General features: G+C 37.6%; 4 protein-coding genes across 4 annotated transcripts in view; 3 read left to right on the forward strand and 1 right to left on the reverse strand.

Moving 5' to 3' along the window:
• Positions 1-578: 578 nt before the first annotated feature.
• Positions 579-2992, reverse strand: LOC105386706 (CAAX prenyl protease 1 homolog). Its single transcript, XM_011557320.3, has 2 exons — positions 2811-2992; positions 579-2309 (listed from the first exon to the last, which is right to left on the reverse strand). The coding sequence occupies exons 1-2, from the start codon at positions 2898-2900 to the stop codon at positions 1071-1073; spliced, it is 1329 nt and encodes a 442-aa protein (XP_011555622.3). The 5' UTR covers positions 2901-2992; the 3' UTR covers positions 579-1070.
• Positions 2993-4047: 1055 nt separating this feature from the next.
• On the forward strand, positions 4048-4840 carry LOC119692623 (partner of bursicon). Its single transcript, XM_038113761.2, has 3 exons — positions 4048-4269; positions 4419-4543; positions 4662-4840. The coding sequence occupies exons 1-3, from the start codon at positions 4149-4151 to the stop codon at positions 4830-4832; spliced, it is 417 nt and encodes a 138-aa protein (XP_037969689.1). The 5' UTR covers positions 4048-4148; the 3' UTR covers positions 4833-4840.
• Positions 4841-8769: 3929 nt separating this feature from the next.
• Positions 8770-9881, forward strand: LOC119690370 (bursicon). Its single transcript, XM_038113760.2, has 4 exons — positions 8770-8994; positions 9120-9229; positions 9328-9453; positions 9661-9881. The coding sequence occupies exons 1-4, from the start codon at positions 8892-8894 to the stop codon at positions 9796-9798; spliced, it is 477 nt and encodes a 158-aa protein (XP_037969688.2). The 5' UTR covers positions 8770-8891; the 3' UTR covers positions 9799-9881.
• A 1321-nt stretch (positions 9882-11202) lies between these two features.
• LOC105386718 (lysine-specific histone demethylase 1A) overlaps positions 11203-24636 on the forward strand; it is a 256675-nt gene continuing 243241 nt past the window's right edge. Inside the window, exons 1-11 of the mRNA XM_038113757.2 lie at positions 11203-11221; positions 11384-11487; positions 11567-11805; positions 12021-12216; positions 12804-12957; positions 13315-13443; positions 13557-13699; positions 15478-15627; positions 16809-16867; positions 17331-17555; positions 18060-18208. Coding sequence (XP_037969685.2) covers positions 11464-11487; positions 11567-11805; positions 12021-12216; positions 12804-12957; positions 13315-13443; positions 13557-13699; positions 15478-15627; positions 16809-16867; positions 17331-17555; positions 18060-18208 — 1468 coding nt within the window. The 5' untranslated portion in view covers positions 11203-11221; positions 11384-11463. The remainder of the gene's footprint in view (positions 11222-11383; positions 11488-11566; positions 11806-12020; positions 12217-12803; positions 12958-13314; positions 13444-13556; positions 13700-15477; positions 15628-16808; positions 16868-17330; positions 17556-18059; positions 18209-24636) is intronic.

Genomic DNA, 24636 nt, shown 5'->3' on the forward strand with positions numbered 1-24636 from the left:
AAATACCAAATATTTCATTATAATTACATGTTTATAATGATTTATTACAAATTTGTTTTTGAAAATGATATGATATACAGTAGTCTATGAGTTAATTTAATATTTTTTTTGCATAGCTCTCTTCGTACAAAATCTACTAAAGTTTACACAACTAAATCCTGGCAATTGTTAGAAAGAGAGGAAGGGCTCTGTGGTAACCCTCTCTATCGGCTCGCGGCCTCTTTCACTTCAAATATAAATCTTAAGGTGAATTGGTTAGGTCTATTTTTGTTTGCATCATTTTGGTGAGTTCCTGTTGTATTATTACTTCCATGTATAATACAGTTAATAGTGTAGCTGTAGGGTAAATAGTAAAGATGTTAAGTTAATTGAAAAAGATAAAATACTTGTAAATAGGTACCTATGCCAATTTTTCAAGCTTTAAAATATGAATTACTTACTTAAATAGAATTTAGAAACTACCCTATTCATTTTAAAATCAAACCATAGTACTTCTATTGACTTTGGTAGCAACTACCCAAATAACGAATAGATGTTTAGGTAAGATAAGATCCAAACCACAAATAAAATAATGTTGCGTTAAAAAAGTCTATTTATTCAACTTATACTAATACAAGTGAGTAAATATCAAGTAGAGACATAAAAGCAACGAACTATAATGTTCATTGCATAATAACTACACTTCTTACATTCTATTCGTATGATAAGATTTTGGTGTAAACTTGACGCAAAATAAACAAAGCATTTTGAATGCAAATTGTGAATGATTATAAGTTTGGTATAGGTAGGTACATTTTTTTTGTGACATAAAAATGTGCTATTACTTGTAAATAAAACCTACAGCTTAAAAAATAGATTAAATTAAATCTCAGTTTTTTACTTAACAAATGCATCTACAATTTGAGCAAAATAATAGATATATTAACTGTTTCATAATAATTATGAATAAATTATCGTTATCACACTGAAAAGCAAGCCTAATGGTACTGTTACCTTAAAAGGTACTTGACTTAAAATAGGTTCCTACTTGTACTTATAAAAATGAACGACAGTAGACAGTCTTTCATGGTTTAGTCAGATTTAGCATTACTTTGCAGAAGTTTTATGTTTTCAATCCGATGAAGCAAAGTTGGATGTGAATGATACCAAGCTGAATACAGCTTGTCATAGATAGGGTAGTCTAAGTTGTCTTTACCTAACTTAATTAAAGCAGATTTCAGCTCATTGGGGTAATTCAGTGACACTGCAAAGTTATCAGCCTCAAATTCAAACTTCCTGGACAGGCATGTAGTGAAGAATGACAGAATTGAATTATAGGGTGCCAGGATTAATTGCAAAACAACAATCAACCCAATAATAATAGGTTCTTGTCCCGGGGGAAACCCGAGGGCAGTGTAGAGGGTGGAATATTTGAATAAGAAACCAAATGCAGAGAACAAAAGAAGAAGATTCACCTCAGTTAAGACTATGGACTTGTTAATGTGACTGCAACTCCAGTGGCCAAGCTCATGGGCTAATATACCCAGAATTTCTTTTTCTGTACAACCAGTAGTCATCTTTTTCTCCTCATCATACTTTTCAATTAATGTGTCAAATAAAACAATTCTCTTGGCACCAAACATGCCACTGAAGTAAGCATTGCTATGGGCTGACCTTTTAGATCCTTCAACAATGTAGATTTGAGAGAGAGGAAAGTTTAACTTTGAGGCTAGATTCTGGATACCTTCACGAAGAGTACCATCTGGCAGGGGGGTGAACTTGTCAAACAAGGGAGCGATGACTGAGGGGTACAGAGTGAGGAGCAGCAGTGTGGCTACGGTGGTGAACATCCACAGCCACATCACAAACATCTTTCCTCCCAACATGATGATAAAGATTGCTATTGATATTATTGGCAAAGTGATAACTAGACTTAGGACTAATGACTTACACTGATCCTTGATGAAGAATCCCACAGTCTGCTTGTTAAAACCATGTTTTTGTTCCAGTACAAAAGTCCCGTAAATAGTAAATGGCATGTTTACAACAAAATTGAACACAGTTACAAATATCATAAATACACAACTTATCAAGATTTCTCTGTCTGATGTGATGTTAAATAGTGCACCAATGTGTTCAGATTTGAACCAGGCAACAGCTATCCATCTCTTGTATAAGATTAAAGATGTAGATGCAATACCGTACAATTCTTTGGCAATTCTGAACTTGGCTTTGTCAATTCCATAAAGACGTGCTTTCTTGAATGATTCAGTATTTAACATATCTTTGAGGTCTTCAGGTATGGTGTTGTTGGTTTGAAATATGCGGAGCTGAAATAAAAATGTGTATAAGTAAAAAAAAATATCATAAACTGATATTACTGTATTGTGAAGTACACTAGATACAATACTGAAACGAGAACAAAACTATGTACATTGAAGGCACCTATGCAATCTATCTATTAAGTATAGTTCTGTTTATGTATCAAACTGGATTCATCTATGAACCTACTTTAAACAAAAATATATATTTCCCAGCCATGCGCAGTGTTTTCTGAAGCTACTTAAGTTATTGCACATATAGCACTTGGTGTACAAATAAAGAATATGCAATAATGCAATGCATGTATTGATCTTCTTTGTTATCGGAGTCGACTCGACAGTGGCTAAGCTAGCATCAGTAAGTATATCACTGTACGTATTTGATATAAAGGATAAGAAAGTAAAATTTAAGGAACTAATTAGACAACTAGCTTGATTTCGGAATGAATTAATGATGTGGAAGAAAAGAAAACAACAAAGCGACAAACATAACCTTAAAAATGCTCTTACCTGCCGTAACGAAAGATAAAGTTCCCATAGGTATTCTAACCATGAAAATATTAAAATAGAGAATACTATAAAGTCTTCGTCAATCTCCATCGTTATTTAGTTGTATTAATGATAATATTAATGAAATTAAATGCAGAACTTAGGAATGTCAGCGGTACTTTTTTGACAATGTCAAATTCATTTGACTTATTTATTTTTAATTATTTGCCTTTCGTTTGACATTGACACACAGAGTAGATAATCGACCAACATACGTTAACCGATTTGAATATTTCTAAGTATAGTAAAACCATAATTATATGGGAATAAGTTCTAAACTGATCATACTGAAATAAATGTTTGTTACAACATTACACCTATGGTCCCGAAAAAACATAAATGTAATCAAGAATTTCATATAAGAATATGTTAAAATGTTGCGGTTAAATTAAAAATCGCGGCGTGGTTCATGTGCTCTTGTCCATTTTTTTGCATTTTTTTTACAGAAAACACCAGAAGACTCCATGATGTTAGATTTAGGGAACAATGGATAATAGGACTTAATCTTCTGGTTTTATTATTTACTAGCTGTTCCCGCGCGCTTCGCTTCGCCTTAACAAGTTTTCCCGTGGGAATTCCGGGATAAAAAGAAGCCAATGTTCTTTCTCAGTGCCTAGACCATATGTATACCAAATTTCATTCAAATCCGTTCAGTAGTTTTGGCGTGAAAGAGTAACAGACAGACAGACACAGTTACTTTCGCATTTATAATATTAGTTAGGATTTACAAAATTTACAGCGTAAACAAATATCCTAAAATCTATAACATCGTTACATAGTAAGGCTTATTACAAATTTTCCTTCATAAACAACATACTTACCCTTTTTACGGGTGCACACTGTGCAATTTTTGTTTTATTTCAAATTTATTTAAATTAATTATACATAAATACATTTTTGTGTTATGTTATTCACATTAACAAATTTAATATACCTTTCCACACTTGTATCACAATAACTACATACCGTCGTCGTCGCGTCGCGTATAGTCGTTAGTAAGGTAACATCCTCTTTGAAAATACCTAAGTACCTATTTCAAATAATATTCAACTTGGTCGTCAGTAAATCAAATATCTAAGCAAAATAAGTAAGTAGGTGCCTTGCTAGACAGCATGCATACACGGGAGTACAAGAAATTTCACTTTACGATATCCCGCTGCTTACATGCTTTTGGGGTGGTAAAGTCACCCATTATATAAACCTATTATAAGTTACATCCTATAAAAGGCAGCCAGACTATAGATATCTTATCAGTGCTTTCCTTTAAGTCTTAGAAAATTAACGTAGTTCACTATAATAATGAGTGTGACGTCAAAATTTATATATCTTTTTACAGTTCACTTTATTTTATTCAATATCTTAGAAAGTTCAGCGGAGGAAAGCTGTGAAACAATACCCACAGAAATACATTTAACTAAAGGTCTTTAAAACCCTATTTCACCACTATATTTCATATATGAGTTGTCACTGTTTCCATGATATCTAAACTAAGAGACATTCATTTACCTACATCTTATTTTTGATAATGTAATTGAACACCTATTTAATTAATCAAATTCTTTGTTTCAGAGGAGTATGATGATCTCGGCAGATTGAGAAGATCTTGCAGCGGCGATGTTAGTGTAAATAAATGCGAAGGCATGTGTAATAGTCAAGTGCAGCCATCAGTAGTTACACCAACTGGATTCCTAAAGGTGTGTACCTAGACTACCTAAACTATTGTGAAAAATGAACCTACACCGATTTAACTATAAATTTTTGGTAAGTATATTCCTAATTGATTGCGATTATCTAAAATTTTATTTTTTACAGGAATGTTTCTGCTGCAGAGAAAATTTCCTGAGAGAGCGGATAGTCACCCTGTCACATTGCTATGATCCTGACGGCATTCGCCTTGACGAGGAGGAGTTTGCTATGATGGAAGTGCGACTGAGAGAACCTGCGGAGTGCAAATGCTACAAATGTGGAGACTATAACCGATAACTTAAAATTAAAAAAATGATTACTTGATTAACTGAAGTATCTAAAAAATGTTTATGACGCTTAGCACTGGTTAGGAATAAGACTTAAGATAAGGTACCTATACGATTTTTTTATACTGATCAAGAGATAAAAAGTTAAAGTATGTACGTACTTACATTATTGTAAAAATTTATATAATAATAATGTAACTCAAATTTTAGAAACTACATAAGATGTAAAATATATAAATAAAATATTGCTATTTCAATATGGATGTCTTAATATTTTATGCACCTACACATTATCCCTTTTCTCCCGGTCACACCGAACTAGTTTTAGCGATATGGTACCTATACATGTATAGGCTGGTGCGAGTGCCATCTATCAGATTGCAACAAAATAGCTATAGAGCTTCCACTATGTTATTGTATTTTTGACGTTTCCTTATTTGGTTTTACTTAGCAGCCATCAAATATGGGATTTCGAATGTCAAAAAACCAATAATATAATAGACAGAATATAGGTGGATAGTAGATTATTATACAGGGTGTTGCAAAAAGGGTATTAACTAAGCCGAAAGGGGGTGACAACCTGTAGATCCGATACTCCGCAAAGAAGACGGTCTAACTTAGATAGCTCCTCCCGTAATAATTTATCTAATTACATAGAAAAACGCTTATCGTAGAGACAAAAATAGTTGTAGGTACCTACTTATAACAGTTTTTTTTTTACTTACATTAGTTGATTGAGATATGTATTGAAATAAAAATCTAAGTAGAGAGTGAATAATTTGACGTTACACAGATATACAGGTTGTTGCATAAGAAGTTTAGTAAGGCAAATGGGAGTGTGGTATGTGAATGTTTATCATTATAATCAAATGTTCTAAAAATTTAGAAAATTCTTATAAGGAAATTCTTCACTTCTTAATAAAAAGTTACTTACGTGACTACAAGTTACTATAAAAATTATTTTTTTTTCGTGAATTTCAGTATTTTTCTTTATGAAATTTATAATGTAATTATTACCTTTATTTTTTCAAACTTCTTCGTAATTTTTTTTAGTATTAAAACTTTAAATGTTTTTTTTAAAGCTGTATGTAAATTTATATAAACGAATGTGTACAGGGTGTTGCAAAGGCGGTAAAAAAAGTTAAAAGGGGAAACACAGGAAGTCAATATTACATAAATTGATCTATGAAATTTGTTAAAATAAAATTCACGTGACCGTGAATGCATCGATACTATCGATATCGATGGAGAAGCATTGTTTTATCGTAAATATCCGTCCGTCTGTTACTCTTTCACGCCAAAATTACTGAACGGATTTTAGTGAAATTTGGTACACATACGGTCTAGACCCTGGGAAAGAACAAAAGTTACTTTTTATCCCGGAATTCCCACGGAATTTTTTTTTAAGGCGAAGCGAAGCGCGCGGGTACCGATGGTAAGTAAATAAAGATGAATTGCACCCACATTCAAAAGCCGTCACTATTCAAAATTATTGTGCATTTTTGTATGGTGAACTCATTCATTTTGTTGAAAATATTGCATACTTACTTATAGTTAGTTAGATTATGGCGGTTTTGGTATGAGCGTGCGAAATTATATTGTGTAAAATAATCCTAACTAATGCCTATCATAAATGCGAAAGTAACGCGAAACGCGAAAGTAATGCGAGTGTATGTCTCTCTGTTACTCTATTACGCCAAAACTACTGAACGGATTGGAATAAAATTTTGTATAGGTACATATAGTCTAGCTAGACCCTGAGAAAGAACTATACCGTCACCTTAAGCCTAACTCTGCGCGAGCAAATTTTACAGGAGACAAAAAAACTGTTTATTTTGTACTTAGGATACCCCCAAATGTTTTTTTGTTACTAGACTAAAAAAGTGGTTGCGGATTCAACGGCGTCATGAAAAAAATAATATTTTATCGCTTTATATACATAAAATGGACTTACGATCTTTTCCCAATCTCTATGTGAATACTATTATTGGAGATTCGTGTTTTTCCTGGAATTACGAGTTTTTCGGACTACGATTATGCAAAATATTTTTCTCTTTGATGGACTTACAACGCTATTCAAATATAGATAAATCTCCCTACCTTTTCCTGTTACTTCGAATTTAGAGTATTATTGATGTACTTAATAAAATGATTATATAATCAGCAATCATCTTTATAAGCAGTAGAAAACATAAATCAGTACTAGGCAGGCTGCGTCCATGCTCCCGCCGTCGCCGTTGAAACCCTGGTGGTAACCTGGTGGTTGTAAGCTGTGATGATCATCTGACATATCATCATCATCTGGCTACTTCCAAATCTGGGGGTCCTCGCAAATGAATCCATCGCCTCTATACGGGACCCGTGCAATCTATTGACCTCCAAGGAGCACCTGTCTTGTCAATTTGAAGAGAATTACTGTGATGGGACTAGTTGGTCGTCAGCAACGGGTTGCAGCAGCCGTCCTGCCTTGTTTGCAAAAAACCTAGGTACATTATAAATGGCGAGTACATGTCACACCTCCGCTTCGCGGACGACATCGTTATTATGGCAGAATCTCTGCAGGAACTCAGCTGGATGCTAAGTGGCCTAAATGCTGCTTCCCGACGTATTGGCCTCGGTATGAACTTGGACAAGACGAAAGTCATGTACAATGCTCACATCAAACCGTAGCCGGTCGCCGTTGGTGAGGCAACAATCGAAGTTGTGCAAGAATATGTCTACCTCGGGCAGACTATTCGGCTAGGCAGAAGCAACTTCGACAAGGAGGCTGCAAGGCGCATCCAACTGGGTTGGGCTGCATTCGGGAAACTTCGTCACATATTCTCCTCGGCCATTCCTCAGAGCCTGAAGACAAAAGTCTTCAACCAGTGCGTCCTGCCAGTGATGACGTATGGTGCAGAGACGTGGACACTGACGGTAGGACTGGTCCACCGATTTAAAGTCGCTCAGCGTGCTATGGAGAGAGCTATGCTTGGGGTTTCTCTGATGGATCGTATCAGAAATGAGGTTATCCGTCAGAGGACTAAGGTTACCGACATAGCTGACAAAATATGCAAGCTGAAGTGGCAGTGGGCTGGTCATATCTGCCGAAGAACCGATAACCGTTGGGGTAGACGAGTTCTCGAGTGGAGACCACGAACAGGCAAACGCAGCGTGGGACGCCCTCCTGCCCGCTGGACTGACGACCTTAGGCGGGTGGCGGGTAGTGGTTGGATGAGGAAGGCCGAGGACCGAGTGTTGTGGCGCTCCTTGGGAGAGGCCTATGTCCAGCAGTAGATGATTATTGGCTGATGATGAAAGTCTTATACGTTACTAAGTAGGTACTTGTTGTCTAAACAAAAGCCAGTAAAGAGAGTCATACCTACATTTTAATATAATTATCATAATATCAATTAAAATGAAAGAAAACTTAAAATGTCTGTAAAAAGATAGAATTGTAGATATTCATTTTATTAGAGCCGATTCATTTCCTTTATTAATTTCACCTGAAAGAACTTGGACTACAGGCAAAACAGTAAAGGCTATTCGCAATATAGAACGTACAGTCAAGGATTTAAGTTCATACGTTTAATCGAGACGTTAAAGAGAGAGAGAGAGGCGCAAACAGGCAGATGACACTTCCGGGTGAAGACGGATTTAGGTACTACAGAGTTTCTGAAACCTAGGTGTGGTGTGTGTGGATTTTGATGCGTTTTTTTATAGATTCAAGAGGAAGGTATTTGTAAACTAAAATCACAGTTTTTCTGTAGTGTAAGTGTGTAGAATCACCATTGCACCCGTGCGAAGCCAGGGTGGGTCGCTAGTTTAATAATATTAGGTGCACTTGTATGATAATATCTTAATGACTTGTCGCACAGTATGTTACTTTATATTGAAACTGTAGGAGGTAAGTATAATGTCAACTAATCGACTTTCGATGTCTTTTGCGCCAAGACTGGGATAAGTATTTGTCAGGTTCGGTCAAACATTCCTTTATAAGAAGCTGAACTCCAAGTTGTGGCATATTCGGAAAAAAGAGCTGCTACAGCATACAGCTCTCACAATTTTTCAAAATAAGTTACTTTATAAAATGACGTTCAGTTACACTTTTCCGGTAGTTATATTTATTTATTTAACCGTTTGTCAAATGCAAGGGAAAGAAGTTAAGGCTCAGGAGGTCCAAGTACATACTGGTATGTTTGTTACTTAAATTTGTGCAAAAAAGAATAGTATACCTACAAAGACTTTTAAATGATTTTTCCTTTACGACAGATCTTATTAATTAAAATATTTTTCGATGCATTATTATTTATTGCAGATCAAGAATGTCAGATGACTCCAGTAATTCACGTGTTACAACATCCTGGTTGTGTTCCAAAGCCAATACCTTCATTTGCATGTATCGGAAAATGTACAAGCTATGTTCAGGTACATTTCTGTATTTAACATACCTAATAATTAGCATGCGTTCCATACACCTTTCTACATATCTACTCTGTATGATTCAATTAACATTTTTTTTCTAGGTGTCGGGAAGTAAAATCTGGCAAATGGAGCGCACTTGCAACTGTTGTCAAGAATCTGGAGAGCGAGAAGCTACCGTGGTCTTATTTTGCCCAAAGGCCAAAAGTGAAGATAAGAAGTTTCGAAAGGTAGATAAAATACAAATATGTAATGTATTCAAGTTCATCATTATCATCATCATCAGCCTATAGCAGTCTGCAGCTGGACGTAGGCCTCTCCAAAAGCACGCAATTGGATGCTTTTAGGTATCTTTAATTAGTTAGTGTCCCTAGTTATTGTCCAAGATTAGTTTATTTTCCCTTTCTGCAACTCATCATTACTATGACTTTTTTCAGGTTTCAACAAAAGCTCCGCTTGAGTGTATGTGTCGTCCTTGTAGTACTATTGAAGAAAACGCCATAATGCCACAGGAATTAGCCGCATATCCCGAGGAATCACCACTTCACAACCATTATAGAAAAACATTCAACTAATAAGCTAAACTATTTTAAAACCAACTTAACAAAACTATAAAAAAATATATAGGTACCTATTAATAATATAATAAATCTCTTGATCAGTGTAATAAGCCTTTTGTTACTTTATTTATTTTTATCGTACCACTTAATACCTAATGTGTCAACCTGCTGTTTTTTTCATCTAAATCAAATCTGTGTTGCAAAAAGGGTATTAGTGTTGGTAAAAGTTACTAAGCTTTAGTATGCCATTTTACAACATCCTGTATGTATAATATAGCAACAAAGCGTAACTAATGGTTAAAATATTTTGTATTAAGGTAAATATAAAAATAAAGAAATACACAAAGCACCTACTTAGGTACTCACAGTTTCCTCTGCGCCATGATGACGAGCAAGGCAATTTCAAAAGTCTTAAGCACCCCATTTACTTCAAGCACCGCGGGCCGAGCCCCGAGCCGTACCATTCCGTGGACAAATCCGTCATCGCCCACACACTACACCAGCCCCGAGTTGCAGTCCAGTCGATTGTGAACTTTGTTGAGCCTTGCACACAAAGAACATTTTCGTACTTCTCTGTGACGGCGAGCGCCACGCCGCGCGCTACGCCGTGCCACGAGCCGCACTCACTTACCCATTGATTTGTCCGCAGACTTGTAGCAATCAACAAATCCGCGGATTGGCGCGCCCGTGAATGGGGAACTTTATAGAGTAAAGTAGGTAAAGTCTTTTCAACTTAGAGAAGCTCTGTGCACAAAATTACACAACAGCAATACTTACGTGTGATACAAGGGTGGAAAGTTGGTTATTACTGTCGAGTAACTATAGCGTTTGCACACTATGACTCTGTATTTGAGTGCAAAGGAAAGGTAGTCAGTTCAATTATTATTAATTGTTTACTTCTTTTTTGTGTATAAACCCCATAAAACTTATTTTAAACTAGATGTTCCCGCGAGCTTCAATTCGCCTTAAGAAGTTTTCCCGTGGGAATTCCGGGATAAAAAGTAGCCTATGTTCTTTCCCAGGGTCTAGACCGTATGTATACCAAATTTTATTCAAATCCGTTCAGTAGTTTTGGCGTGAAAGAGTAACAGACAGACAGACAGACAGACAGACAGACAGAAAGACAGACAGACACAGTTACTTTCGCATTTATAATATTAGTAAGGATAAGGATAAGGATAAGGATAGTAAGGATAGTAAGGAAGTAAGGATGTAAAAACATAAACCAAGTTTATTAGTTGCTAAGTTGCCGTAGTTGCTGAGGTCGCTCATGTATCGGTCGGTCGGGTACAGTCCTCAGAATACTAAACTAACAACCTCGTTTCAGTTGTTTAATCTGTGTCACCCAAGTTCAGAAATTCTGAAATCTCGGGTGTCATTTAAGCATTGGCATCAGGATTTTATTAATATCTTATAACAAATAATATTTTAATAATAGGTAATGTCGTGGTAATGTCCAATTCTTTTGTGTTATAGAACTAGGTACTAATTGTTTAATCATTATCATTACATCGTAGTGTTTTACCTACTAGAATAATATGATTATCATAATATAAATTTCCAGACGTAAACCTTACTTTGTTTTGTTATTTTTTTGCAGTGTAAATGTAAAATCATAATATATTTCTGCGGTGAAAACGTTATTATTGTGACTAAAAACGCTTTAAAACATCAGTAAAAATGAGTCGCCGAAAGCGGACAAAGGTGTGTATATTTGCTATTTAAATAAATACGCCATTTACGCAATAAACCGCTATCACAGGTTATGTTTATTGATTCGAAGGTTGAAAACCGCGAATTGGATGAAAAGCTGAAACAAGAAGATTCTGAATCAGACCAGTCCGAGAGAAGCAAAGCAGTGTCGTCTAGATCAAGCCCCACATCAGTGGGAACTCGCCGGGAGTCGTCATCCAGTCGCACTGAACTTAAAGAACCGAAAAAAGAGGAAAAGCCGATTGTCGTCGTAGAAGAGACTAGAAGTGATGATGCAGAAGAGATTAATTACAAAGAAATGCTTAACAGGTAAAACATTTGTGCTCTTTCATCTGATTGTATGTAGTTAGTAATTATTGTAACAAAGTCAGACCATCATCATAATTTCTGTTGATTTGTATTGATATAGTATGATTACAAACATACATTGCTCACAACTATAATCCCCAAAGGGGTAGTCAGATGTGCCTCGTAAGCCACCTACCATTTCAATAGTCTTTCACTTCATCTCATTATATTTACAGCTTGGAAGGTGCCGCTTTTCAGTCAAGACTCCCTTTTGATAAGATGTCTTCATTGGAGGCTGAATGTTTTTCGGACTTACAAAGCGCCCCACCATCTACTTATGCATTTTTGCAAGTTAGAAACAGGGTGCTCAAGATGTGGTTTGAAGACCCTAAGAAGCAGTTAACCCAGGAACACACTGTTCAAAAGATGGAGGTAAGATTTTGATCTCTCTCTTGCATTTGAATGTTGTTAATTAGGTTAATTATTAGCTTAGTTTGAACTGCACCCAAAATACTTCTTCTTTTGAGTTTATAACACAATCATCATCAGCCAATAATCATCCACTGCTGGACATAGGCCTCTCCCAAGGAGCACCACAACACTCGGTCCTCGGCCTGCCTCATCCAACCACTACCCGCCACCCGCCTAAGGTCGTCAGTCCAGCGGGCAGGAGGGCGTCCCACGCTGCGTTTGCCTGTTCGTGGTCTCCACTCGAGAACTCGTCTACCCCAACGGTTATCGGTTCTTCGGCAGATATGACCAGCCCACTGCCACTTCAGCTTGCATATTTTGACAGCTATGTCGGTAACCTTAGTCCTCTGACGGATAACCTCATTTCTGATACGATCCATCAGAGAAACCCCAAGCATAGCTCTCTCCATAGCACGCTGAGCGACTTTAAATCGGTGGACCAGTCCTACCGTCAGTGTCCACAACACAATAAAATTATTAAAAAAATGGTTATCCTAAAGCTATTAATTATTTTAAATTGAACATAAATGTATGTATATTTTTTACAGCCTCCTTACAATGGTGACCCAGCCTTGGTCATCAGAGTCCACACATTCTTAGAGAGGCACGGCTTCATCAACTATGGCATATATGAGCGTCTGACTCCAATACCATCTCCACCTAAGGGGAAGTCTCGGCCACGGGTCATAATCATTGGAGCAGGTAAAGTGTGATTGTAACTTTATATAAATAAGCATCCTCAAGGTGATGAAAATATGTAACCATAAACCTACAGTGATAAAGTACCGTTTGGTTATTGTATGAATACCAAAATAGTGGCTTCATTCATACATGTCATTTTGCACTCTCAAGGGGATCTGAAAATGCCTTCAGTCAATCTTTAGTATTGTACAGTACAAATATCTGTTAAACCAACCATAACTCTGATTGGAAAGGTGCAAAAATAGCATACCTATGTTTTTTTATCATGTTAACTTGCAATCGCTCTTGAGTGACCATAAGCAGTTGTTTGGTGTGTTGTATGGCTTACCTACGAAATAAATATAATTTATTTTACAGGTGTATCTGGCTTAGCTGCTGCTCGTCAGCTGCAGTCATTTGGATGTGAAGTGGTGGTTTTGGAAGGACGAGACAGGGTTGGCGGACGAGTTGTCACTTACAGAAAAGGACCTTATGTTGCTGACTTAGGTAATAGCTTTTTCTCTCCCTGGTCATGTATGAGTATGCACCTTATGGCCCAAAACAGTTCTCGTGGTTTAGCACGGCTGATAAATTATGTTTTCCTTTTTTCTAATTTCCAGGGGCAATGGTAGTAACAGGCCTTGGTGGCAATCCAGTCACAACACTATCTGTGCAAATGAACATGGAATTGCACAAGATCAAGCAGAAATGCCCTTTGTATGAAGCCTCTGGGAACCAGGTCCCCAAACATAAGGATGAAATGGTAAATTTTATGCTAAGAATACATGCCCTAACATTTTCCCTGGCAACTTACACAAGAAAAATTATAAAAGTTATTTTTAAATGTGGCCTAAAGCAGTAAAAGCTGAACTTAATATCTTATCTACGAGGGCTACACCGAAAAGATCGGGAATAGAATACTTAGGAATAAATTAGAGTGAAACCTTTTTGGTGTATCAAATGTAGTGTTTTTTCAAACATAATTCCATTTTCGAATTATAAAAAAAGTAAAAAATAAAAGAGTATTGACCATTTGAATTTGACAAGTCGGTGTAAAAAATGGAGCTTACGCGGGAACATTTCCGTGCAATAATTTTTCACAACTTTCGTCGAGGTTTATCTCAAGAACAATGTCTCGCCGAGCTTGTTTCTATTTATAAACTTGAAGCACCAAGTAAAACGACTATATATCGTTGGTATTCTGAGTTTCGCCGTGGACGTTCCTCTCTTACCACAGTCCCTTCTACTGGTCGGCCAAAAACAGCGGTAACACAAGATAACATCGATGCTGTACGCCAGTTAATAAAAGAAGATAGACATGTGACATACGAGCAGATTCGGGCTTCTCTCAGCATTGGTATGACAGCCATTCAAACCATTTTACATGAAGAACTGGGTGTCAAGAAGTTAGTTTCGCGCTGGGTGCCCCACCGTTTGACCGAGGAACAAAAGTCGGCTCGTGTTAATTGGTGTCGATCTGCTCTGCAACGGTTCAATGGAGGCAGTTCAAATGCTGTCTACAATATCGTCTCTGGTGATGAATCGTGGATTTATTCATATGAGCCCGAAAGAAAACATCAATCGGCAGTTTGGGTCTTCGAAGGTGAGGTCAAGCCAACAAAAGTTATTCGCTCACGCAGCGTGTCGAAAAAAATGGTCGCTTCGTTTGTATCGAAAACTGGCCACGTGGCTACGATTCCATTACAAGAACAAAGGACGGTTACTGCTGATTGGTACACAACAGTTTGTTTGCCGGAAGTCGTAAGAGAACTTCGTAAAACTAACCCGAATCGTCGTATAATCCTTCACCACGATAATGCAAGCTCTCATACCGCTCGCAAAACAAGAACGTTTTTAAATATGGAAAACGTGGAGTTGATGGACCATCCTCCGTATAGCCCTGATCTGAGCCCCAATGATTATTTTACATTCCCAAGAATTAAAGATATACTACGTGGTCAACGGTTTAGCGGCCCAGAAGAGGCGGTCGAAGCTTACAAATCAGCTGTTTTGACAGTATCCACTTCAGACTGGAATTACTGTTTCAATGATTGGTTTAATCGAATGAAAAAGTGCATTGAATGTCACGGAGACTACTTTGAAAAACAATAAAAGTAAATAATATTATGATATCTTTGTACTTTTTTCTATTCCCGATCATTTCGGTATCGCCCTCGTACCCATGGATCTGTAAACAAAAACATGAAAATAGCGTTCGTTTTGTAAATGGGAGTAGTACCGCCATTTACACATTGTTTCTTTATTCACAGACCGTTACTGCTGGTACAGTCAGTGCTATAAGTTATGCCTGTCAAATGCCTTATAAACCTGTAAAATACCATTCTATTAAACATTGTTCAAACTTTATTGTGGCTAAAACTATTCCCATTAACTTGTAATCTTTTTATTTTTGTTATTGTCTCATGTTCAATATTTTTTTGGCCTTGTTTGTTGTATATCTATTTCTTTTCTTTAATTCTGTATTTTTCTTTTTGTTGTTGTTGCTGTCTATGTGTCGAATAAATGTTTCTTTATCTTTAGGTGGAGCGCGAGTTCAACCGTCTGCTGGACGCGACGTCGTACCTGTCGCACGCGGTGGACTTCAACTACTACAACGACACGCCCGTGTCGCTCGGCCAGGCGCTCGAGTGGGTCATCAAGCTGCAGCAGAAGAATGTCAAACATAAACAGGTTCGTATAGTTGTTGCTGTCCTAAGTATACAGGGTTATTGGTAAGTAGACCTGATCCTTTCAGGAGGTGATAGAGGAAGGCATTTCTAGTCGATTATACCCTATAATGCATTATCCGAAACTTAACCATTTCAAAGATATTTAATACTTAAAGATTTTTTGAATTTTTGCCAAAATTTCATGTTTAAAACCGAAAATAAAAAAATCTAGCCATATTTCAATACTTTTTTTGTTTGTTTAGCATTAGTAACATCTTAATAAACTAATTAAAATAATCAAATGTGCATTATTCGACGTAAATTAGACACAATACCTCAAAAAAGATAAACATTTAAAAAAAATATTCAAAACCTAAAAACAAATAAGTTAAATTAAAAAAGAATTTCATAAAACATTTTTTTTTGCACTTCAGCTTAAAAACATTGTCAACTTATAAGCTATCAAATGAGATATTTCAATATCAAATCGATTTAGGTATCACCAAGATATGGCCAAAACAACGGACAAAATTCATCAGAAAAACTATAACAAAATTAGCGCAATTTAAAGGTAAAAAGTGTGATGGTTTTCAGTCCTGTTCACTTTAGTATGGAAACCCCTGTTGAGTTTTCTCCGCCTTCTCTGATTGTTTGTCTATTCTATAGTTATAGTTATATAGTTATAGTCTTGTTGTTTATTCTATAGTTGTTTCCGATCCCACAGACAAACTGTATATAAACAGTTTTGTGGGACACATTGTAAAACTACAATTATTATGTGAACCTAATAAATAAATAAATAAAAATAAGGTACCCCTGTGGTACAGAGTCCCTTCACAAGCGTGCGCCACGCCGTCCTGTCTTCAGCAACAGCTCTGGCTTCCGTCCAGCTCAGGCCTTTCGCTCGCAATTCTCGTTTAGCTCTCGGGTTCTTATCTGATGGTGTGGCCAATCCATCTCCACCATCGGTCTGTTTGCACACGTTCTACAGGTCAACGTTCCGGATTGTGTTCGGCTAGAAGATGCGGAGGATCGATTTCATGATTTGTTGACGAACACTTGTAGTTGGTTCATCAATCCTTTAGTCACTCTCCATGTTAAGTTAGTATAGGGATAGAGACTACTAAAGCATCCAAATCTAATGACTTTTAGTATGCATTTAAATGTATCTATGATATTAAATAGTTCCGCCTTCTATTGCAGATTCAACAACTGAAAGCTGTTATAACATTGCAAGAGAAGTTGAAGGCAAATGTCACAAAGTAAGTAAATTTAAGTATACAAACAAAAAGTCAAAATACGTTAATTCTGAGATATGCATGCGGAGTGCTAGTTTTTACACCGTTCGAGTAGTGGCGAGTAAACCCGAATCTGTATGGCGCGTGAGAGTCGCCACCTAGTAGTGGTATTATACGAGCTGCACTAGCTCTGCGCTCCAAATTTGTAACGATTCTCACTCATCGAATGGTTAAGAATAACCTACACTAGGTCCTCAGTATTTCAATTCACACGGGAAATATTTTAACGGCGAAGCAATGCTTGCGGGTACAGCTAGTAAATTATTATTATCCTTCGTCTCTTCCACAGTTCATTTCATAATATCAATCGACTTCTAACTGTATATTTATTTATTTATTTAAACTCTTTATTGCATACACATAGAAACATACAAAGTAGGTACAGATCATTACAGGTATATAATGCTAATAAGTCAATTATTTCCAGGCTATCTGACATCCAAGAGCTTCTGCAATCCATGAAGCAAGAGAAGGAGGCTTTGCTCATAGAGAAAGAGAAAGGGTCGACTGGCGATGCGAGTGTCTTACAGGAGTTCAACTTGCGACGTCTGAACCGAGAGATGACCAAGTTGTGTGACGAGTACCAAGCCTTGACGTCCCAGAATGCTACTATTGAAGACAAGTTGACTCAGATTGAGGCTAATCCACCAAGGTATATTTTAAATACTATTATTATTGAAACGGAGGTGTGATAGTTCTGTAGGAATTCCCCGAATATTTTGTACAGTACGAAAAAGAAAAAAGTTTACGTTTTCTTCTGTCATTAGCTCACATTATCTATGAAAATTTTCAGCATAGTTTCCACTAGAGGCGCCACTTTGTATGCGAGAAAACGTAAACTTTAACTACGAAATATGTATATTGTATACTAGACCTACGGCCAAAATAGCCAACTGTATGTTTTTATAAAAAGTATCAAAGTAAAAAGTATTGGGTGCAGCATACCATAGCATACTATTTTACATACCTACGTATATAAATGAAATAGGAATATTTATATAAGTAGTATCAGATTATCCGAATCGTTTCAGCTATCAGAAATTGAAAAACCTGCCGTGCCGTTACAATTGCACCAAACACAAGAAACTTCCCTAATTAGTGAACAACAACCAATAGATTTACTCCCAACCTCAACCCGTCTCTTTCCCCCGCCCAGCTCGGTGTACCTGTCGGTGCGAGACAGACAGATCCTGGACTGGCACTTCGCTAACTTAGAGTTCGCGAACGCGACGCCGCTCGGGACCCTCTCGCTGAAGCACTGGGACCAGGACGACGACTTCGAGTTTACCGGGAACCATCTGACAGGTGAGCTGAGTCGCGAGCACAAGTTTCGATCCTCCGTTAACGTTGCCTATCTGTCAAAATTTCTGTGTCAAAATGTAAGGCAAAGTTAGTTCCAAAAGTGACATTTGTTTTTTTCATATGTTATAATGTGGCAAGTTACTTGGCGACCCTCCTTGCGGGGTGAAAGAAGTGGCGGGGGCGAGGTAGCACGACATGCTACACACGTAGAAAAGTGTGCCCGGATTAATCTCAAGATAGCTTGTAACTATTTCTGACGTAAGTAAAATTTTATTCTATGAGTGTTCCCGTAAATGTCATATTTAGCTTAAAATTTATAGTTTGACAGCATTAAAATTTGGATGTAAACTGAAGGTAATTCAGAATATCTACCAATTTGAATTTATTTATGTAAAAGTGTTTTATTTTATAAATCAATTTCCATGTCACTTTCATGTTCACTCTCTGTTTGAACTTGTTCATCGTCGTCGTCATCCTCATCTTCATCATCGTTTTCATTAACTTCATTTATAAATCTAAGACAAAAACCAAAAAACATTATACCTACTTTGAAGTATAATGTACTAGAGTACGCCAGTCATATTAGTTCAGTGTACACCTAAAATATTTTATGTTTAATTTGCATTAAATTATATATAAACAATAACATACCTGTCCAATACATCGTCAAATACTCTATCAGATTTATAATATTAGTCTTAATTTTTTATGACATGGTCGTCACAATTTCTCCACTTTTCAGGCGAATAATTAGAGAAAAGCAACTCTAAGTCTTTTATCTCTTTATCTAAGTTAGAGTCAATCGAAGTTCTTGCGAGCTCGCCTTTCACGTACCGCCATACAAGTTCAATAGGATTTAATTCCGGGTGGTATGGGGGTAGGCGAAGCACGATATGACCATTTTCTTTCAAAATTTCATCAATTTTGTAATTTTTCTCTGTGTTTTGCTCATTAATTACTTTCATTAAATCACATAAATTTTGGTTGCTTTCCTAGTTACAAGAACTGACAACTGACGCACTGTCATATGGACTCTTCGTCTTTGTTGTTTACTTTTTCGTATCTGACTGCCCAGTACCAACCTTTAGCCGCGTAGCATGACTTATCCGGTACGCTGTTCTACAAGAAGCCCCTATATTGAGACATTATACGATTTGTTGTTTTTAACGTTATTTTGTTGACGAATTATAGATACCTAATAATAATATAATGATAATATTAAAAAGGCCTCAACACTCATCCTAAGACTAATGGTCTCAGGATCAATGATCTCATGTGGGTCGCACTCAAATTATGACAGACTATATAAGACATGTGGCCGCCTCGGCTGCGCGGCCGAGACTGCCGTAACAATGACATGCAGTGCACGCGTTGCCCTTCCCCGCTACCCTCCCGCTACCCGCTGTCGTCTTGGGTACCTCGTCCCCTCCGCGTCTTTCACCCCGCAAGGAGGGTCGCCAAGCAACTTGCCAATCTATAGGTGGAATTTCACCAAACGCTAAACGTATTTAGTAGCCTGCCATACGTCTGTCAGTTAGTACAAAATGTAATTAAAATTTGATTTAAATACGTTTAGTGTTTGGTATAAGTGACCCTTCGTGTAGATTCGAAAATAGTATCGAATCCTGTCCTCGCTGCACATAGCGGCTATAGGATAAGTTTCACGAATGTTCTCGAATGTCTGACAGGTGGGCCGAGCGGCTTTTGGATAAGTTTCGTGATTGTTTGTTAGTTTGAATCACAGATGGCAACTCCTTTAGAGGCGATTGGCTAATATAGTAGGCCGCTGGCACACTGGCTTAGGTAAAACAGATAATCTACCAAAGTCACGTGGCCAATACAGTTTATTAGGGAATGTAAATTTATATTCGCGGATTTTTCGTAGCCGTTCTACATGACTTCTCAGCTAAACAAATATTTTTTCTAACAATACAATACATAATAATAAAACGCCGACAAGCATCCACATAGTTATGTTATAGGCATAGATACTCCCAAGCCTTAATAGATTTAATTTATTTTACAAATACATAATGTGTTATAGAAGGCCATAAACACAAATATCAAATGCAGAAGATGACATGTTATCAGCAGCCTCTGTCCTCCCCTTTCCTCATCCAGCCACTACCGGCTTTTAGTCATCGATCGGAGGAGACTGCACTCAAGCCTATTTACTTATCTTGACGATAAACAACACTGGACTATAGCGTCTCGTCTGCGTGATTAGACGGTCAGATTAGTTGTCATTAGTGGAATATACTAGGTACCTAAGTACCTATGACAGAAGCCTTCCTAGTATAGTATTAATCAACTGTAAAGACTGTACCTTATAGGTACCATATAGTATATATTTATTTAGGTTAGTTATGTACATTTGATTACCTCAATTTCTATGTACTGAAACAGAATTATTTAATGTGTCTATGTGTATTGTATAGTTTACAACAAAAAATATTTAATAAAACTCTTAGTTTGACCTAAAATTCCAGATCTCAGTAAATCTGAAACGCTTGACTTCAGCCGAAGGCTGACAAAACAAAATAATTTATTTGTCCCTGCAATCTCGATATAGCTATCCTTGTTGCAATAACTTCAATTAGGTTAGTTCGCAGTATTTCCTTTATTTTGGAGCGTGCAATCTTTCGATCGATGCGCCATTGTCTCAAAGCCACAAAGACGCAGTGCTAAGTATCGGAATGATTGTCCTTATAAGGAATAAGCTAACTTCTGGGTTCCCAATTCTTGGTCCTGTTAAGGTTAAAACACGCGGGGTAGCTATCCAGGATACTGGGTTTGAATGTGGACCGTTTGCATTTCCAAGGGCTGTTTAAACGATGCAAAGTTAATAAAACGGAAGTTTTGTTGAACAGATTCATCAAAAATGTATGCTTATGTCACAGGGCGTTGGCCAGTAAAAACCAGAGAAACTAGAGTCCCAGTCCCAGTTAGATGTGTAAGTTCTAGGTTCTATTCGATAACATATCAACATCAGCACGTACAATGCATCTGTGCATAATTTTGCAGTCCTTTGATACCATTTTCTCACATCTGTTTTATATAACTATTGGTATTGTTTTGTATACTAACATTTCATTTTGAATATTATATTACGTATAAGAATATAGGAGTACCTACTTCATGCTTCTTCTTAGAAGTAATTTACTTTACGCTTCCTCAATCCAAAACCGCAATAATCATAATCTTTAGCCCGCAAGGAATACTTCAAATATACGGCCATTGTCCATTTCTGTATTTGCATGACGATTGCAATAAACTGTTTTCTTAATCGACCCTGATGATACAGTATCAAGATGATATAAAGCGTCGCTCTCATTCCCCGCGCCGCGACCACCTGTCAAGGAAAAAAAACGAGAAAATTATCGCGAAATCACGATAAGTGTTACATTATTTATTTACGAAAAGCAGCGTTTTGATCACCTTAAATTTCACAGTGTACATGAATTACGATCGAGAGCGGCTTCAGAGCGCCCCCGCGCCTAGGGGCTCGCGCCGTTATGAATGTGGAATTTTCGACTTAGTTCGACCGGTTGTGATCTTTTACTGGATGCTGGACGGTGCCTCGGAGCGCTGCTTCGTGTCAATAATTACTATCATTTCTTACCAGTTTCCATCTTCCACAGTCGATAAATTACACCACCGACTTCTGTGAATTTATAATGAGCGTTGCAGAAACGCGAGCCATACATTTAGCTGCTTAACACTTGCCAGACGACGTTGACATGCCTAAGAGAATTAGCAGATGCATTTCTTTTCTCACTAATTATACTTTTTACCCTTATAGTACGTAACCCTAGGCTAGCCGGCAGCCGTGGCACGCAAATGCATAGTTAAATTAACTTAAAGTAATTGCAAGCGAATAAATACGACGGTTACTTTACCAAACAATTCCAACAAAAGATCATTGAGACTTCTTGGAATCTCAAACGGTTACTTCTTGTGTACCATTCAAGGAGACTGCATAAATTATTCTTACACACGCTAAGGATTATTTAAATTGTAAGGGTCTTTAGATATATGCCTGTGACATTTGCCTATTGGTTATTTAATTTGTGTAGGAATTTAAATTATACGAAAGTACGTTACGTACGACTCTTGTCATCAATTGGCCTGATATTTATCAGTAATTGAACACGGTCGGGACGACACAAAGAGGTCCTCGTTGCATGTCCCTCGCAGCCGACACTTTCGCTGCGAGCCGTCGATTACGTATTCTCATACCATAATGTAAAATAAAAAGTGAACAACTGAAACTGTTATTCACTTACAAGATGTGTATCACGACATTCACGACGCCTCTTTTGTACGTAGAGGCCAGTGCGTGCGATGTCGGCCATATTTCTCTCCTCGGGTTTGTTCCTGTGTAGGTACTGTCAACTGCATATAGTCGCATTGCTGTACTCAACTCGAGTCTTTATGGTTATTGTCAAAGGGGTTACAAGGGTGTGTTGCATCTCGTTGGTAGTTTGGTGCTCGCAGCGTGGGTAGTTGAAAAATGACATCTTGATTGTTGCGCGTTATTCTACTCATGAGAATGCCGAGTGGGGCAGAGTCGCGTGCATGTCCATTGTGAGGACTTGCGCCGCGGGCCCTACAAATTGAACGATTGTTAACCGTTCCCCAGAACCGCTGCTATCGTGACTCGTTCAGGAATTATGTTATTTACGTTCCTGTTGACCCCTATTCCATCCTAAAACGCACAAATGTCTATACACTTATATAACAAATATGCAATTGTAAATATACGCTAGTATTCACTGCTGTCTCTTTTATTTCGCCGTAAACCACGTCTATGACTGGCTTTCTTATCCATATATCATTATTCAAATAAATAACATCTCTCAAAGGTCGGACACCCTGAATGAATTATAGACAATGTTGCTATTTACCAAAGAACGACAAATAGCATCTGAAACGAGTCCCCGGCGAAGGTTTCCTCGCAGCGGCAACAAGTTTTTGATAACGCTATGCGTGAGGCACTGTAGCTATAATGAATGTGATGCAGCCTCGGCTTTACTCATTTATCACACGTCCTATGAATAAAATATCTCGACGCGTTGTTGCCTTTTGGATAGTGTCTAGTCGGGACGGGACGCTTAGCGTTGTGAGCGGCGATCACAATCTCCGTCTGGTAATAGTGTTCGCTCTCTGGAGAAATTCACACTGTGTCGGCCCTTGTTGGCCCGTTTTGTCCGTCGAGATTATCGCGGAGGAGGGTTTTTGTTGAAAGTCTGCTCTATTTTTCGTTTTAATATTTAAACACGACTCTCGCCCAGACACTTTGGGATTAGTGTTCGGAGCATTAAAGTGGTATCAGTGGCTCGGAAACTGGGTTAACTGGCGCGACCTCCCCGTGACTCCAGCCACCGAAGCGGGTTAATCTAAGAGCATCGGTTACTTATTACCCTTGCGGGTCTTGCGACATGTAGTACGGATCGTGTGTATTAATATCAATGTTTGCATCTACATACTTTGCGAATAGGATTCTCCGTAATGTCACAACGTTCTATAGGGGAACCCGGGGTAAGACGGGGTCGCGGGGTAAGACGGGCCCCCCCACATATATGCAAAACTATACATCTTAGGATTCTGAGTAATGAGCCAATAGATAGGCTTAAATGATTGACCTTTAGTGCGCCAGTGACAGCAGGTGTGAGCGCGTGCGTTTTTTGTGTTAGCGCAATTGTTTGTTTTTGCGTAGTGTCCATGATATTTTTGACCGGTAGGAACAACGTCAGAACACATTAAGTAAAACAGTGGCATTTTTGGTAATTGTGTGTTTTTATTTAAGGTTTGGTGCGCTTTGTTTAGATATGTGCAAAATCACTAACATTGAAAGTTTTTTTTTAATGAATTATTTTTATACAAAATATAACGAGGGGCAAGACGGGGTAATTTTGGAGGGGCAAGATGGTGTATGGATCAAGCTTGGTGAAGATTTTTTTTTCTTCAACCCGATATTTGACATTGAAGAAGGGCTCTAAAAGGGCTACAGGGAAGTTGGCTAAAAACATAAAGCAGATACTGCTTACGAAGAAGAATAACAACGAAGATGACTGTGTCTACCTCTGCTGTGAGGATATCAACAGTCCTACTTTAAATCTAAGGAAAACTGGGTCGGATGTCAAAGGTGCAGGCGTTGGGCTCACACTGCAGATGCTGGTGTTGACGATAAAAACACAGAAAAAGTGTTGTTTGTATGTTTTGTGCCCCACATAGTATACTTACCCCATCTTACCCCGTACATGGGGCAAGATGGTGTATTTCCCATTTTTTACATTTCTTAAAATAAGTCAATAGTAAGGATTACTTTTTTAGAAAAAGCTGTGCCAAAGTGTTCGTCATTAAGTTCCTAATGAGCCATAAATAATTGATAACGTTGTGGTTATAAATACCTGTTGTTTTTTTCATTT

Source organism: Plutella xylostella, chromosome 23, assembly GCF_932276165.1.
Source record: "Plutella xylostella chromosome 23, ilPluXylo3.1, whole genome shotgun sequence".
NCBI lineage: Eukaryota > Metazoa > Arthropoda > Insecta > Lepidoptera > Plutellidae > Plutella > Plutella xylostella.